At 40.6% G+C, this 16954-nt stretch overlaps 1 protein-coding gene across 2 annotated transcripts in view; it reads right to left on the reverse strand.

Moving 5' to 3' along the window:
• Nucleotides 1–2031: 2031 nt before the first annotated feature.
• DCLK1 (doublecortin like kinase 1) overlaps nt 2032–16954 on the reverse strand; it is a 357223-nt gene continuing 342300 nt past the window's right edge. For both annotated transcript variants that reach the window (XM_024230846.3, XM_009248563.4), the window contains one exon: nt 2032–5385. In XM_024230846.3, coding sequence (XP_024086614.2) covers nt 5221–5385 — 165 coding nt within the window. In that variant the 3' untranslated portion in view covers nt 2032–5220. The remainder of the gene's footprint in view (nt 5386–16954) is intronic.

Genomic DNA, 16954 nt, shown 5'->3' on the forward strand with positions numbered 1-16954 from the left:
TGAAACCTTTCAGAAACTTGTTTAAATGTGTCAGGTCCCTACCCACCTTTTTAGTATGTATGAGCAAAATACTATTTAATTTCACACTCAACTAATCCTTTAATAATTTTCTTTCAGCTAGAATGAAAAAGGCTAGTATTAATTTCCTAATACAATTTTTTTCAAAAGTTATCGAGGATATGACTATAACCCTGGACCAGTTCCAATTTCTTTTTATTTTTTCTGAGAATACACCAAAGATTAATGTCAATGGCAAGTGAGAAATTGTCCCTAGGGAACTATTCAAGGACTTTTTCTTACTACATTTGATTGGACTGGAATGAACTGACATTATAGCATCTTTATCATCACCTTTAAAATTCTATTTTCTCTTAGTAGCAACAGTGAAGACTTTACAACTATTACTTACTTTAAATTAATAAAGTATATCACAGACAAAATATACAATTTTACATTAAAGCAACATTAAGGGTCTCAATTTCGTTGAACAGAAACAAATGCTGAAGAAATTTACAGGTATGATTTAATTTTAGAGAGTGATCTTCCTTTAGGGACCAAAATGAAACTAGATCTCTCATTTGTCTGTATGGGCAAGATATGGTAAACCTCATGATCAAAACACATGCCAGTTAGAAACTTGATCACAGAAATGATGCTCAGTGTTGAAACCCAACAATAAACAAACAAACAAAAACCCCCACTCTAACCAGAGGCATTTAAGCCTCTCCACTGAATTTCCTGTTTCCCACCAGTTTACGACCCTTAATGTTACTGGATGAATGGTTGCATATTTGAGATGATTAAAAATAAAAGACTGGCTTAAAAGCACCTCCTCCTCTAGTGTGTAATTACATACAAACTAAAGATTCCTTCTGACGTCCTAGGAACCCCATTTGTTACTGTTTCATGTGTAAGCACCATTGAACCAATTTTTAAAGCACATTTGCAGTTATCAAATGTTTAGTGTGTCCTCAAGTTTCATTGATTTGCTTGCCTTTAAGCAAGAAAAGAGTAAAGTGTATTATTTTCCCCTGCTTCTTATCATATCTGAATTGTCGAAAAATGTTAATTTTGGAAGTGCTTTTAATCACTATTTTCCCCAACAGACTAGAATGGCTCCATGAAATTTGACAATTAAGTAAGGAAATCTTTATCCCCAAAAGAAGCACGTATCTTACCCTCTAAACTGCATGCAAAGTAAGGGTCTGTGTGAGAGTATTTTCCCCAAACTCCTAATGGACATGGCAGACAATATGTAGAAAAATCTGAGTTTTGAACTGACCAACTTCAAGTCTTTTAAAATCCTTGGGCAAAAAAAAAATATCATGTAGCAGTTAAAAAAATTATTGACTTACAAATTATAGAAAAGATATGTTATCTACAATATACGCCAGGTGACCCATTAAATTTAAAAAACGTGTGTGAATGAGTAAGTACATTAAAACTACCATCTTGGATCTTGGTGCTTTCCAAAATTCTGAAATCACTATTAAGGAGGGACCATACCAGATTTTTTTGTTGTTCTTTTCTTCGGAGAATGGGGAAGAAGTTGGAAAGAGAAGGAAGTAAACCTTCACTCTTTGGTACAGCCCTGTATAGCAAACTTCAGCCTGGGGCACATTTTTATGGTCAAATTAAAAACCTTTGAGAATAGGAGTTTATCATAGAAATGCTGACAGATCCTAACTCACAGAAGGGCTAGGAGCAACACAGTAATATTAAGAAAGCTCTCCCTCAGCACAACTGAGCTTCAGCGCAAGGGATAGAGTTGTCTAATGGACGCCCTTGGCCAGTAAGCAACCATGATTTAATGTGCTTGAGACTTGGTCATATGGGAGCTCTGTGACCCTCTAAGCCAAATTTTCTTTTCTTTTTGTTTTCAACTGAAATATGCCTCAAAGGGTAAAGGATTGCAATTTTAGCCTTCATTCATGGATATATTGCTTTCTTTCAACAATATCTGATGGGCCTGTTAACTGCCACCCATGGGGAGCAGGTTGCAGGAAGGTCTCATTGAACACAAAACACCAAGTGTTTTCAGTAGTTTATTCACATTTTTTTCTCTGCTTAGTTTAATATGCACCACGTGTAAGTTAGATGAGGGCTACGGTAAAAACATTTTTGATGACTGAAATCTTACTTTTCCTTCTAACGATCTTGAGCAAATCACATATTCATTGATCATGACGAATAAAATGATTTCTGCTACAATGTTGAGAAAAAATGTGTTCATTAATATGAACACATGTCTACAGAGATGATTTACACGATGCAAGTAATGAAAGAGTTCTTCCTTAACTAGTCTACTATCAAACTGAAAAGATGAATCTTAAAATTCCCTTGAAAATACCATATGGTTGGTCATGTGTCAGTAAAAGAAAGACGGTCCCCATCACCAGGCCACCACCATAAGAGAGCTATATTAAATACTGGGAAAAAATATGGAAACACTTGTGGTGATGATTAAATTGATAATTACATAGATACACTGCCATAATGATACATATTTGTTCTATGATAAGTGAAATCAAAAATAAGATCAATTTGGTTATAGAAATTCCTTAAAGAACACCACCACTTAATTATTTCAAACTTGAACTATCCCAAGAATGTCGAGAAAAAAATTAGAAAGCACTGGCTAAAAGCAAAGCAATCTGGATACACCAATGTAGTCAGCATGCCTTGTGCTTGTCTGTTAACCCTCTGAGTACATCTCTGACATTCAGGATCTTGGTAGCTTAATGTTAGAAAGATTGCATTCCATCTGATTACTCAAGATTTCTACTTGACTGGTCACATTCCACTGTTTATTCAGCATAGATCACTCAAATTCTACAGTGATGTGCTGGGATCCCCATGCTGAATGGGCCCTGCATTCTTCTGAGCTGCCCTTCTGCAGTGTGCTGAGAAACACTCCCTAGCTTCACACGGTCCAGAGTCCCCCTAGACGTCAATGGGAAAAGGCCTGAGCCATGCACCGCAGGCTCAGTACACTAGATGCTGTAGCAATATAGTTAATGCCCACAGAAAAAGCAGTAATTCAGAGAAAGAAAGGAAAATGACAGTCCACTGCAGGTAGGTCTCTGCCCATTGCATTCTTCACACTTTCAGAGTTGAGGCCAGGCTGTAGAGCTACTCCATAGCCTTGGAATAGTGCTTTGCTTTATATTTCTAGAGAAAGCAGTAATTTCCGACTAGTTCAGTGATCCTCATTAATATGGAATCTACCTACACACCAACACTCTTTCTGGTGTTCTGTGCCCCCCCACCCCCACCTCCCCCCCAAAAACAACTCAACTAATTTACTGATTTATGCTACTTTGTGATTTTGTGTGTTATCACTTCCGGATGCTCTAAAAGCGGGGGAAAAAACCTCGATAAACGATATGCTTTTTACATGTCAGGACAACACAGACCACAAAGATGAACCTAAATGTAAAAGAGCAAAAAATTTTGGAGATGGTGTTGCAAAAGTAATGACATGTGATTTAAAAATCCATATTAACGTAGACCATAGTTTCAGGGTTGAAGAGTAAAAATGCAGCAATGAAGATTAATGTGCATTTGAAAATAAAGGACTATAGAAACGTTGTTCACAAATTTTAAGACTCTCAGGTATTAAAGTATATTCAAAACAGAGAACATAGGTACTGTTCAGCCACCAGATGCAAATTTCATGAGATATCCCTCCCTGGTTGTCTCGTGGATCCCAGAGCCCAGCAAACCTTGGGAGCACATTTGAGTTGGGCACCTGCCTCTAAGACACCCCAGGAGAATCCTCTCTGAGCACTGCGGTGATGCACAGAACCTGCGAATCCCCATTCTAAAATGGAATCTGTTCCAGAGGAAACTCAGGCCTGGAGACACTGCACTAGGGAGATAGATATGGTAACAGGAGTGAAAATACAGGTCTCAGACAGGACTTGGCCCAAAGACAGAAAAAAACACTATGACCTCCTGGACAGCTAAAGACAGTGGTATTTAAAAAAAATCATTTTAGGGGATGGAGGTTTTATCCTCAGGGGTATCATCTAGGTCTTTCATCCTGATCTTCCTGGGAGACCATATAGGTAACCTAAAGGTGCACATGGAATTGTCTTGCCAGTGGTTTATTCACTGAAAACTTATTGTTAGAACATTCTGGATTGTGTTCCCAGTGTGCTTTCTCCTCAGCCACCTTGCAAAGCACCTGCCTCCAGTCCCCTTGTGCCCCAGCTCTCCTATGTGTGGATTTCATACTAGATGTAGATTGCACAGTGATGACCACAGTGCGTGGAAAAGCAGGTGAGAAAAATCACAGGATCTTATTCCCTCTTTCTGTTTGAAATTCCAGCCCTGCAGAGCACCGGGCAATTTATTGCTCTTTTCCACCAGTTGTTTCTTTCCGGTAGATGTCTGACACTGAGTAGAGAGACCCTCACTCACCAAGCACAAGACAAGCTGTGGTGACTCCCTGAGAGTCTGCGCTGGCGCTAGCAGCAGCTGATATGGAAGCAGCATTTCTGGGGCGTCATCAGTACATCATGTGGAGACAATTTGGGGGGCACCATCTATTTCCTGGTCAAGCTCTTTGCCACAAACCCAATTCCCTCCACGTGGGATGCAGAACTCACTGCAACTGACAGTCATATCTCTAATGAAAAAAAAATCTGTTTCTGAATAGGATTGTGAAGAAGAAAGAATCGTGCGTGTGTCAAAGTTATAAACCTGCCACGTTCTAAACCCACAGAAAAGGACAAACAAGGTATCATTCTAAATGTCCTTCTTTTCTGGACATTTCAGCATCTAACAACACCCCTTGATCTGCAGTAAAATCAAGAAACGTGTGTATACATCCAAAGGCCTGAAAAATTCCCCAACAAGAATTTTCAAAAAAATTCTATGCACTCAGAGGGTTAACAAGTGCTATATTACATACTGCAGATCCTAGCTTGACTGATGAAAACATTCATTGCTTCTAAGTTTAAAAAAAAAAATTGCAAATTGGCCTTAACCCTTTGAGGACTCTATTAGCAGCAAATTACCATCTTCACAATCACCAAGTGTCATCTCATTCAGTAAAGGGAAACCGCTACAAAGATACCTGAAAACACTTTCAGTTCTGCCATTCAAGCATTGAGCGCTAGATAGATCAGATGAAACTGTTTTACACAAATTTGGGGGAAAAAAAATCTCAGAGTCTCAAAGGGTTAAGCTAGGACTTTGAGTAAAAGGGTCTTATTAAAAGGGCGAGTTGGGGGAGCGAACAGTCTCGGAGGAGCTTGGGGAGTAGTCTTCCGATTCCGAGTTGAGTTCCGGAGGAGCTGGCTGCGCCTTGTACCGGCTCCTCACATCCTGGTTGCGTCTTCGTCGGAAAACCTGCCTCTCCTTATCAAGAGCGGTGGTCTAGCAGGGGCATAAAATGAGAAAGAGGACAATTAGGGCGAGGGAAATGGCAAAACAAACTCTTTCTAGAATTTTCTGAGGTCAGAAAAATACACTGGCCAAGTTCACCTGTCCATCATGGCACACTTTTTGTTGACAGTCACCACTCTCAGGGAGCCCTCTGCTCCCCACAAATCCAGGTCTTTAAGGGACCTGGTCATGACATCTGCAGGCACAGGCAGGATGGATGGTGTACTGAGTTTGACCTTTCCCCACTCCTCCCCAGACTTTTGCTAGCTGCACATTTATTTACCCTTGGTGGCTCCTAGGCTAGCCAGAGGACACTCCCACCTTCTCTGAAAAGGAGTGCCTGAGTCCTGTGTGTAAAAAAGCTCCCTGGGCAACTTCAATTAACATGCAGCTCAGGGTAGCTGCATAATACAGATGAAAGGTGATGAAGTTGTCAGTCAGACATGGAAATGGAGCCACGGCTCATCCTGTTCTTTTAGCACCTCCTCACTCTAAATGATCTTATTATCTGTTGATGAGGGAGTGTGGCTGAATTTCTGGGAAGGATTGGTTTAATTTTAATGAAACCAATGCCTGAAATTGAACACTGCTTTGAATGCAATTAAACCAAGTGGAAACCTTCCCACGGATTTCACTTTACAAAGTTCATTTTCATCGTAGTATTTGGTAATTTATGAAATTGAGATTCAGTTTCGTAGGTATTCCAGCTCCCAGTCTCTATGCCTCAATTTCCTGAGGAGACCTCCGATGATTCCCCAGATATGTTATCTGCCTGTAGCTCTGGATGTTATCATGACATCAGAATGGGGGACAGTATGACTTCATCACAGATTTAATGGGTGTGGGGGAAAAACGGGGTCATTACAGAGAAACCTTACACAGAAAGCAAAAGAGTAGGTATGAGGTCTGAAGAAAAATATAGAACACATATAAAAGTTGAAGGCGCTCTTGTTTGAAAATCCCTCTTTAAAAGGATGTAGCCTGGAGGTTATTCTGCTTTTAAGAGATTACTTTTCCTCTACAGGGATATATGCCACCATTTTTCCTCTTGAAAATTTACTGTTAGCTCCTTCAAAGAACAGAGATAAATTTATAGCCAGCCTGGTTCTGAGAACAAAGTGAAAACTAAGCCCCTCATACAATTGCAGTATAGCATTAGGGCAATCTTAGATCTAAAATAGGCCAATCAAAGTTCCAAAATGAAGTAATAAAGAGATAAAGAGAGGCAGTGTGTAGAACCAGTACAGTAAATGGCTTCGTTAGGCTGAACTGCTCTACTTCAGAAACTATCCACACACTGAATGAACAGTGTTACAAACCAATGAGGAAGATAAACTTCAATAATTCACTTCTTGTCTCACTAGATTGTTAATACAATGATTCAGTAACTGGTCTGTTGAAACATCTACCTTTGATTCTTGTTGAATTTTTAAGGACCCTCATATAGTTCTTAGTCTTATACCTATTGATTTTATGATATTTTCAGTATCATAAACCCAAATTCCTAACTTTATTTAAAACATTGTGAAGTTACAACACATGGTATTTTGCTTTCAAAGCAAACTGAAATGTTCTGTTTGTGTAGAGTTGAATGTTTGTAAAAAAAAAAAAAAAACAGACGTCTATTTAGTCTGTCTTACATAAAAAGCATTTTGTAGTTAATCCAAAAGTAATATAAACACCTCTTGGCCATAAAAAAATCTTTCTAGTTCTACCTCCTTGAGAGAAAAAAGTCATTGGCATTGGAATGAATTCTGACCTGTGAACAGAGGCAGTCAGATGTGGGGAAGAAAAGCACATCAGGTTTGTGGTCAGGGATTTTGCGACCCACTCTGTCCATTGCTGACCATTCACCCAGGTTTCTCATCTTTTAAATAAGGAGCACCTTTCCACTCTCACAGAGTTGCTATAGGTAGAAATGGATGTGCAAATGCTTTCTAAACAGCCAAGACTCCCAGAAATGTAAGGTGTTCTTTTGTTTACAATTTGATGTAAGACACTGTTTTAAAATCAAGTAACTGCAGGTCATAGAAAAGCAATGTGCACAAAGCTCACATTAGAATTTAACTCAGTACTTTCCCTCCTTCCGTTTCACTGGCACCTTCTTGATATTTACTTCATTTCCCCATTATCCACTCAATACTTCTCACTCTTGGCTGCAGCCACTGAAATACACCATTCTCCACAAATACTGTAATTCAGTTTATGCAGATGCTGGTGGCACTTAATATTGAGCCCATGCTTGGATGGTCCCCTCACCCTCATTTTCACCTTCATTTCTGCAAATTCTTGTAAGAACAATTATATTCTCTTCCTTACTTGTCCTGCCTAGAAAGCCCTTCCCCTGTCCCAGTTGAAGTAGTCAGTTCTGGCCACTCCTACAGATTTCCCTAGTCAGCAGCTTTCTAAATGTTCATAAGTGTAGATAAGGCCTCATGCACAAATGCTCCTGAGCTTTCAGGTGCATGGATCCCCAGGATCCTCATGACATGTATTCTTGGAAATATATCACGGTCATGGGCATGTGTCATGGAATAAGTGGTTCAAGGTTGTCTCTATTGGATTTGCAGCCTCTTAAAAGTTGAATGAGGGTTTATAAAGCATTTTTGTCCAATGCTCTGTCTTTACAGGCAGGGAAACTGAGGCCTAGGCATGTGGAGAGACTTGCCCATGTGCATTGCTAACTAGGAACAGAACTCAGTCTTCTCCTGTGCAAAGCCCAAGCAGTTTCTTCCCATTTACTCTGAAGTTTATTGAAATGATAAATTAAAGTCACTGCACTCCCAGCAGCTCAACCCATCTCTGTTCCCAGCCAGCATGAGCTAGGGAAAGACATTGGCCACAGGTGGTATCAAAGACCAAAAGACAGTGGCTTCTCCACATTGATGATCAGAGAAACTTCTCTTTGTAGAAGCAGATAGGATCCACCATGTACACAATCCCGTGTACACATTCTGAATTTTGATGCTCATAAACTCCTAAGGAGACCTGAGTCTGATGACAGAGGTGCAGTTTTCCACCCCTCAGGTCCTCATAATATTCTCAAACCAGCATTGAGGATTCCCGACTGACTTGCTCTCAGAGATGTTCCAGAGGGTGTCTCTGCCTACAGGTCTCTCCTTCTGGGCCCCCGCCCACTCTGCTTAGAGAAAGTATTTTAGGAACTTCTTCCTTCTCTGTTTCCATGACAGTCTAGTACCGTTATCGTTGTTCATCCTGCCTGCACCATAATTGACCCTAATTAACTGTTTTCCCTACCCCTTTGTAGACTCTTTGGAGGAGCAAGTTCAAGCCTTGGATATCGTCTCTGTGTTTTCCACAGTTCACAGCACACAGTAGATATTCTATGAACTTTGTGGCATTTAAAAGATGGGAAAGTATAATGGAGGTGATCTGTTTCTCTCTCTTCAAAAACGTTGTGGCTTTTGAGACATGAGAAAGTACAACGGAGGTGATCTGCTTCTCTCTGGAGCACCCACCTTCCGGTCCATTCTGCACACAGCTGTCAGGTCAATTTCTACAAGGTCCAATTTATTTACAGCTCCTCATAAAGCCCAATTCCTTGTCCCAGCCTTTGCAATGTGCTTCCAATAAAAACTTCCAAGGTGTAGCACCTATTATTACCCAAAATGATCCTATGGCATCAGTAGACCCATTGTCTTTCTTTAGTGGACAATTGATTTTCAAGCACAGCATCTGTTTACTCTGCCTATGGTTAACTATACCTTAATTTCCCTTTGGATACCTCCTCACTCCCACATTCCATGATTCTGATGAAGTTGACCCTACTCCTATCTCTGGGAGTAGGGTTGGGGTGGGCTTGTGACTCAGGAGTAAGCCTGAGTTTACTGCATTCCCCAATACCCATGAATGGCCCAAGATGGGCACCCGACCCCATCAATAGGACACGGTAAGACTTTTGCTGGAACTTCATATTTGTAATGAATCCCAATTTTGAGAGACTGGCAGGCCTGGAGCTGCTTCTCCCATCCTGGGTACCATGTGAAGTCCAACACTAAAGCCAACACAGGGAGGCAGGGTTGGAGGATGTCAAGAAACCAAGCATTAACTGAGTGCTGGATCCATCCATCACTGAACTCAGACTCAACCTGTGAACCTTTCAGGCTATGTAAAAGAATACATTTCCTTTTTTGCTTAAGCCAGTTTGGTTTTGGTTTTCTTCACTTGCCATAAAAACAGTCCAAACTGATATATCTCTGAATGTACTTTAATCATTCTCACATCTACCTCTTGGTTCAAGGTACTTGCCAACACGAAATTACCTCTCTTTCTCTCTCTGCCCACTCAAATTTATGTATTTATTTATTTATTTTTATTTTTTCAGAGTCTCACTCTTGTTGCCCAGGCTGGAGTGCAGTGGCACAATCTTGGCTCACTGCAAATGCCGCCTCCCGGGTTCAAGTGATTCTCCTGCCTCAGCCTCCCAAGTAGCTGGGATTATAGGCACCCACCACCACACCCGGCTAATTTTTGTATTTTCAGTAGAGACGGGGTTTCACCATGTTGGCCTGGCTGGTCTCAAACTCCTGACCTCAGGTTCCACCTGCCTCGGCCTCCCAAAGTGCTGGGATTACAGGTGTGAGCCACTACGCCTGGCCAATTTATTTATTCTTGATGACTTGATCAAATTTTACCAGCTGTACCATATTTTTTCTTTCTAAACTCCTTAGGCAAGAATTGTTTTGGCCAAACTTTTGGGAATTAATTGCACACTGACCTTCTATTATTTTTTTCTTCGCATATTCCCCAAATACCTTGCCAACTACTCTATGGTAGAATTTGAAACTTCTTTGCATTTTCCAGATGATTAGTAGACTGTGGCACACATATTAAGTGTGTATTAAATATTTCTTAATTAATACAGCATTATTTTAGGGGACTATATACTTTCTGAATAATAACAATAGCAAAAAATAGAATTCAAAGCAACTCTAACACAAAGAAGAAGTAAAAAGTATTGAGTCAATATTTAAGACTATAACTTATGTTTCAAATATGACCAAATTCTTATGTCAGATAAAGTTAAAATTCTCTTATGAATTTACTCATCCTACAAACATTTACTGTGGTCTAATTTCTTATCATACTAAACACTGTCATGTATGATGTTTAGAAGTTTGTGCCTACAAAATTAACTTGACTCTAAAATATATGCAATTCATCTTTTCCAATTGAATTTTGTAGCCCATATATGCAGTTTGGGACAGACGAAGTTACCAAGGAAATAGCACTGTAGGCTAATATATAATTTTTACAAGGTATAGTCATAAAACATGTAATCCAATTGAAAATTTCTTCCCCGCCCCTGAAAAAAAAAAAGCATTTGAAACATAATTTGTTCCTCTGAAATCCTGCATCACAACTTCAGAATCTGAGCCCTTCCAACCATTTCTAAAAGGCAGCTTTACTATTTTTTTAGGCGGCGGGGGGGGTCCTCAAGAGTCAACTTGATTTTGCGTGTGTGTGTGTGGCTAGCTTTACTCTTTATCAATCACAAAAAAATCCCCAGACATCAAGCCAATAGGGTCTCTTCGGAACGCCTATTTTTGTAAATTAAGTATGTCCTCAGATACAGGCTTGAGGCTCCATGAACACTTAAGAGTTCCTAACAGATTTATTATTTTATTAGTTATTTTGTTCACAGTTTGTAGCTTTGTTGGAACCTACATGAATAGGCTTGCAGTAGAATTCCCAAATGTTTCCTTAGTAAGTTACCACTTCATTGAGAGATCCTAAGAGACTCTGAAGAGTGCATTATCACATTTTGGTGCTAATTATCACAGGTTAGAGGTAAGCAAGAAATCTCTTGAGATTCTGGAGTTGACCAGTGGTAACCAAGGATGCAGCTCTAACCTAGTTACTTCAAATATGTGCACGATAGCGACTGCCATGCTGTGTACTGGGTGAGAGCTGAGTAATGATGGCCTGGGGGAAGCTGGTAAAGAAAGAACACATGGTTGATTAAATAAAATGGTATAGAGAAATGGACTAATATAAACCTGTCCTACCCAGAAGAAACACTGCATATTCCTACCACAAACTGTAAGCCCTGGCTTATCACAAAGCCCTTAGCAGATGCTAGATCAAGTGTGAAAGCAGAGGAATGGTAAAATAATGCCAGCTATCTCAGCAACTCAGGTGGCTGCACATGTGGTAGCTGAAAATCTTAGGGAAATCCATCCCCATCATGTTGGTGCCTGCCGTAACACCAGGCATACATAAATAAAAGACAGTGCTTGCCTATTTTCAGATTTATTCCCATAAAGGATACATCTACTGAATTTGGCCAGTGGCCTCTTCTGTTACAATGAAATGACAGTATCCTCCACATGTGCTCAGATAGTTTAAATCCTTTGTTCTGACATTAAATTGGGAAAATCAGTATAAAGACATATGAACCACCCATCTGGTATGTCTGTAACATTAAAGGAAAAACATAGCATAGAAGAGGAAGGTCAGGAATAATCAAGAACATGAATTGAAGCATTAGCTGAGATTCTGCCAGTCTGAGTCACCCCACGTCTCTAATGCTTGTCTTGTCTGGTAGCTTAAGTTTAATCCCGTTGGAAGCAGCAGTAGGTGGAAGTCAGGAGAATTAGCTTTTTGTCCTAGTTCAGCTAATTATGTGACCTTGGACATGTTTTCTAACCACATCGAGCCCCAATTTCCAGGTCCATAGACTGAAAGAGGGTTATTGTGCATGATCCCTAGGGAAACTTTCACCTATGAAATCCTATGAATATGCTTAATATCACCATCAATCTACTTAATGGGTTATGTTTTTCTCTTAGCAAACAATAGGCCTTACAGTCTATGGACCAAACATATTTCTGTTCCGCAATGCTTGCAGGATTCACAAGAGATGTACTCATTTTCATTGTGAGGCAATGTTTTCTGTCATGGCAGTAATTATTGGATTTAAGTAACTGCATTTTTCACAGGCAAACGTTGACTGCTTTTCCTTTTTTGCTTTTCTTAATTTATTGCTAGCCATCACATATAGTCTTCATTTCATTAATAAAAGAACATTATTGTGCATTTTGCCTTTTAGCCCATCCATTATTCATACTACCTAGGAGACTGAACTGGGGATGCAGCTGCTGGGACATTAATCTCAGGAACCCTTTCTTTTGCTTACCCTCACTCTGTGGGGACTACATTACGATTTGCATGTCAGTTTGGAAATGTTTTGCTTGCTAGTAAAATTAAACTGACAAATCAATTGAAATATCCACCCTCCTCATTTTATTGGGCTTACTCTCGTGCTTATTGCAGTTCTGTTTTGTTTTGCTTTCATATCCTTTTGAGGTCTTGCCAGAAATGACACAGTATCTGAAGACATGGCATGGCTCTTCTTCAAGATGACCATTAAAATGGCAAAAGGAGGCCTTCTTGGAATGCAACTGAGTAGCCTTCCAAGCTGCTTACTTTCTTGGCATGACTATCTTAAATATTATTCCCCATTTTCCTGGGAGAGCTGACCTTATGCTTCTGCACTACTAATCTTAAACATAGGCTTCTCCTGCTGACCTGATTCTTAATAGAGTCTTAAATTGGCCTAGCTCTGCAGTGGGTTTCTGATGGCCTCCCATCAGACAGTTAAAATTACAGTCAATTGGTGGCGGTTGAGCTCAGGACAAAATTTGTGTGCTTCCTCTGCTCGACAGCCCTTGATTTTCTTATAGGAGCCCAACCTCGGCGGAATTGCCATGTTTGTTCTCCATCATATCAGTAAACTAAACAGCAACCAAAAGCACAGTCTGCCTTAAGAAAATCTATGAAAATTTAGTGCCTGCAAAGCAAGTAAGTCAGGGGTAGTTCCTTTAATTGCAGAAACCATTTTAACCTTGCCAAAAAGCTTAGTCCTGGATTGCTAAAAGTGGGATGTTATTCTAGAACATCTCATATGATTTGCCCAAACTTTGATGTATCCCAAATTCTTCAAAAACATGTCTATCCTGAAAAAATCAGTGAAAAAATGGTCCCTTCTTTGGAGAGTTCAATCATTTATTTGTTAACTTAACAAATATTTATTGAAGGCCTCTTCTACCAGGCAGTGGAGATATAGTTTTTAACAAGCCCTAATCCTGTTCTTGTGGAATTTGCATTTGTACAGATGGCGCCTTTTAATTTAGACATATTTTCCCCCTAGAAAGGGTGTTGGAAAACTTTTCTGGAGAGGGCCAGATAGTTAATATTTTAAGTTGTGCAAGCCACATGGTTCTCTGACTCAACTACTCAACTCTGCTGCTGTAGGGCAAAGGCAGCCATAGACAGTTTGTAAATGAATGTGTGTGACTGTGTTCCAATAAAACTTTATTTACAAAAAAAAGGAAGTGGGCCAGATTTGGCCCATTGGCCATAGTTTGCCAATCCCTGTCCTAGAGGATCACATTTTAAACTTATACTTCATCAGAATTTTTGACTATAGCTACTTCAGGTAAAACATAATGCCGCAAATGCTCACAAGAAATATAACATATACATTACTGAGCAGTTTACCCTAGTCAGAACATTAAAACGGTTCATGATTCTACTTTAGTAACAAATGCCTCTCTCTGGAGAGAGATCAGTTTTCTCAGGAAAATCTGTGGAGTGGGTGATTTACTCTTGGAAGTGAGGGAAACAGAAAGCAATTTTTTTTTTTTTTTGAGTTTCTTCTTTGGGCTGGGGTGTGTGAAAGCACTTTTGCACAAGCAGCTAATTTAATCCTCACCACAAATTTGGAAGGTGGATAACACTCTTCTCCTTTTCGTAGGTGTGGAAATTGAAAATCAGACAGATAATATAACTCGCCCAAGGTCACTCTGCAGGAAATGGGGTGGACTAGATCCAAACCCAGGACTTCTTGACTCCAAAGCCACACTCTCTCTGCACACTGGACTGCCAATCTTTAATTAAGTTAATTGAATCTCAATCTCCATGACTTTTTTTTGAGATGGAGATTCACTCTTGCTGCCCAGGCTGGAGTGCAGTGGTGTGATCTCAGCTCATTGCATCTCTGCCTCCTGGGCCCAGATGATTCTCCTGCCTCAGCCTCCTGAGTTGCTGGGATTACAGGTGCCCACCACCATGCCCAGCTAATTTTTTGTATTTTTAGTAGAGATGGGGTTTCACCATGTTGACCAGGTGAATCTTGAACTCCTGACCTTAGGTGATCCACCCAACTCGGCCTCCCAAAGTGTTGGGATTACAGGTGTGAGCCACCGCACCCAGCCTCCAAGACTTTTTAATTTCTAAAAGTGCCATGTGTCTGACATATATTTGAGAATTGTTTATTCCAGCCTATGAATACTTACACCCTTTCTTTATAAAAGGTGTCTCGATACTTATAATTAAGTTCTTTATGTATGATTTCCTGTGAATTTATACATCATAAAGCCTCTATTCTCTCAATGAACCTCACTAAGGAGAATTCACAAAGTATGGCAGGAATGAATATGTAGAAAAGAGCATAGATGTTTACTTTTAAGTCAAAATGAGGGAAAGAGATTCTGAGGCAAGGGCAGAATAAATATGATACTACACAATTTTCAGTCAATCTAGAATCATCAGGAATCTTAGGAAAATGTTAAAATCTCTCTTCAGTTTACACTCAGTGATTAAGACTTGGAATGCCATGACATTTTCTCATTTTTAATAAATAAGTAAGCTAAATTTTAAAAAGACTTATATGTCATTGCAATCCTCTCTTAAGGGGCCTCTGAAAACAAAACAAAAGAAAATAAAACCTCGGTGAGCAACCTGTTTGAGTTGGGAAATGTAACGCAGAAGTTTCACCATTCTCATGTTCTTTCCAATGACCCTTGGTGACCTTCACGCCACAACAGGCATAGGTATCACTCATCTTTTGAGCCTATGGCCTAATAGCTCATGCTTGGGTATCAAGGTACAACTGTAAGACCAATCCTCACTACCTTCCTGAGACTTCTCTCTAATCACAGGTTGAGTGGTTTTGAAGTTTAAATCTATGACTTTTCGATGTGTTAAACTGAATCCCCCAAACTCTGTGTTCCAGAGGGAGCCTCTGGAGTGGGTGGAGCATCTGCCCTGGCTGCCAACCATGCTCTGGCTGTCCGCGGGGACGGCGTTCTCACTCTGCAGAGCAAGGCCAGGACAACTTGCCACCGAGCAACCTGCAATGCATTGCAACTTGCTGTGTACATTTGGCTGCTTCTGGCCGAGGCCGGCCCTACATCCCTTCTCACACCACATGGAGATTCCTCCCTGGCTTCCAGGGGAACAGTTTTCTCAAACCTGCGCGGAGCAAGATGCATTTAACTGACCCCATTCCTTTTAACAACCAAGCATGACAGCTTTTAATAGCCTTGCAAAGACGGTGCGCAGCCACCGCCACTCTGCCTCATTACTCACTGTTTCGGGACGGTGCTCGAATCCAATATGCACATTTTAGTCACGTCTTGCCTGAGAACTCAACCACCCTTTTGTCCTAGCTCACCTCCCCATTTTATCTTATTTCTCATGTTTAGCTTATGTCTTGTTTTGATATTTGTTTTATTTAATTGGGTTACCCGGTTCTGGCTGTTGCCCTGTTCTGTGTGCTGAAGGTGCAGGATTCTTCTCCATGTGTTCTAGGGCATAGCACTTGCCATAGTGACAGCTTCACTTGGGAAGGTAGAAATGTGTGTGACCACATCCCCTTTGAATAAGGATGCATTTCCAGGAGGGGGAAAATATAACGGGATGCAAATGTTCTCCAGTGGCTTGCAGCGGGGGGGAAATGGTGGCTTCTTAGGTCAGGAGAGTGTGGGATAGCCCAGTGAGCTCATTCCTGGGGCAGCATACTCCCTGGACTCTGGGTGACAGGAGCAAAGTCTCCTGGATGCGTGGGTCAAGTGAAGGATGCTGCTCCCTTGGAAGCAGCTCTCTGGTATGAGGCTGGAGAATGGAGAGAAAGGGGAAAACAAATCCCCACTATTTGTCTACAATCACCAAAAAGCCAGTTATGAGGGACAGACCAATTCTGGGCACTCTGAGGAGATGGCTTTCCCAGCCTGTGCCCTCATGTGATCTGCTTTACAAAAAGCAAGAGCGACTCCCAAGTGTTCGGCTTACAGCAGTAAAAACAGCCATGAGCACTTTAAACACAACAATTGGGAGCCGGGATGCTCGCCTGTAATGATTGTTTATGTTAGAAAGTTGGCTGCCGCCATGGTTAGACAAATGCTCCCACTTCTGCGTAGATAAAAGGCAAGCACTTGCAATCAGTAAGGAGAGCGTGTACGTTCTGGGGCTAAATGGCATTATAAAACTTCCTAATTAAGCATATATGCCGATGAGTTTTTAGCATCATTTCTCCAATTTAGCTTTACATACTGGGTGCGCTGTTCAGTACAGCACGAACTATAAACATTGTTGTTACCGCCCCAGCTGGAAAACAGAGCAGTTTATGTGTGCAAGAAAAAAGAGATTATCTCCCATCTGCTCCTGCCCATTATTCAGGGATGTGTCATTTTGTCTGCTGATGGGAACCATCACTAGGATTTTAGTTAAATGGCCTTTTTGTAGTTGGCTATGT

Source organism: Pongo abelii, chromosome 14, assembly GCF_028885655.2.
Source record: "Pongo abelii isolate AG06213 chromosome 14, NHGRI_mPonAbe1-v2.0_pri, whole genome shotgun sequence".
NCBI classification, from domain to species: Eukaryota; Metazoa; Chordata; class Mammalia; order Primates; family Hominidae; genus Pongo; species Pongo abelii.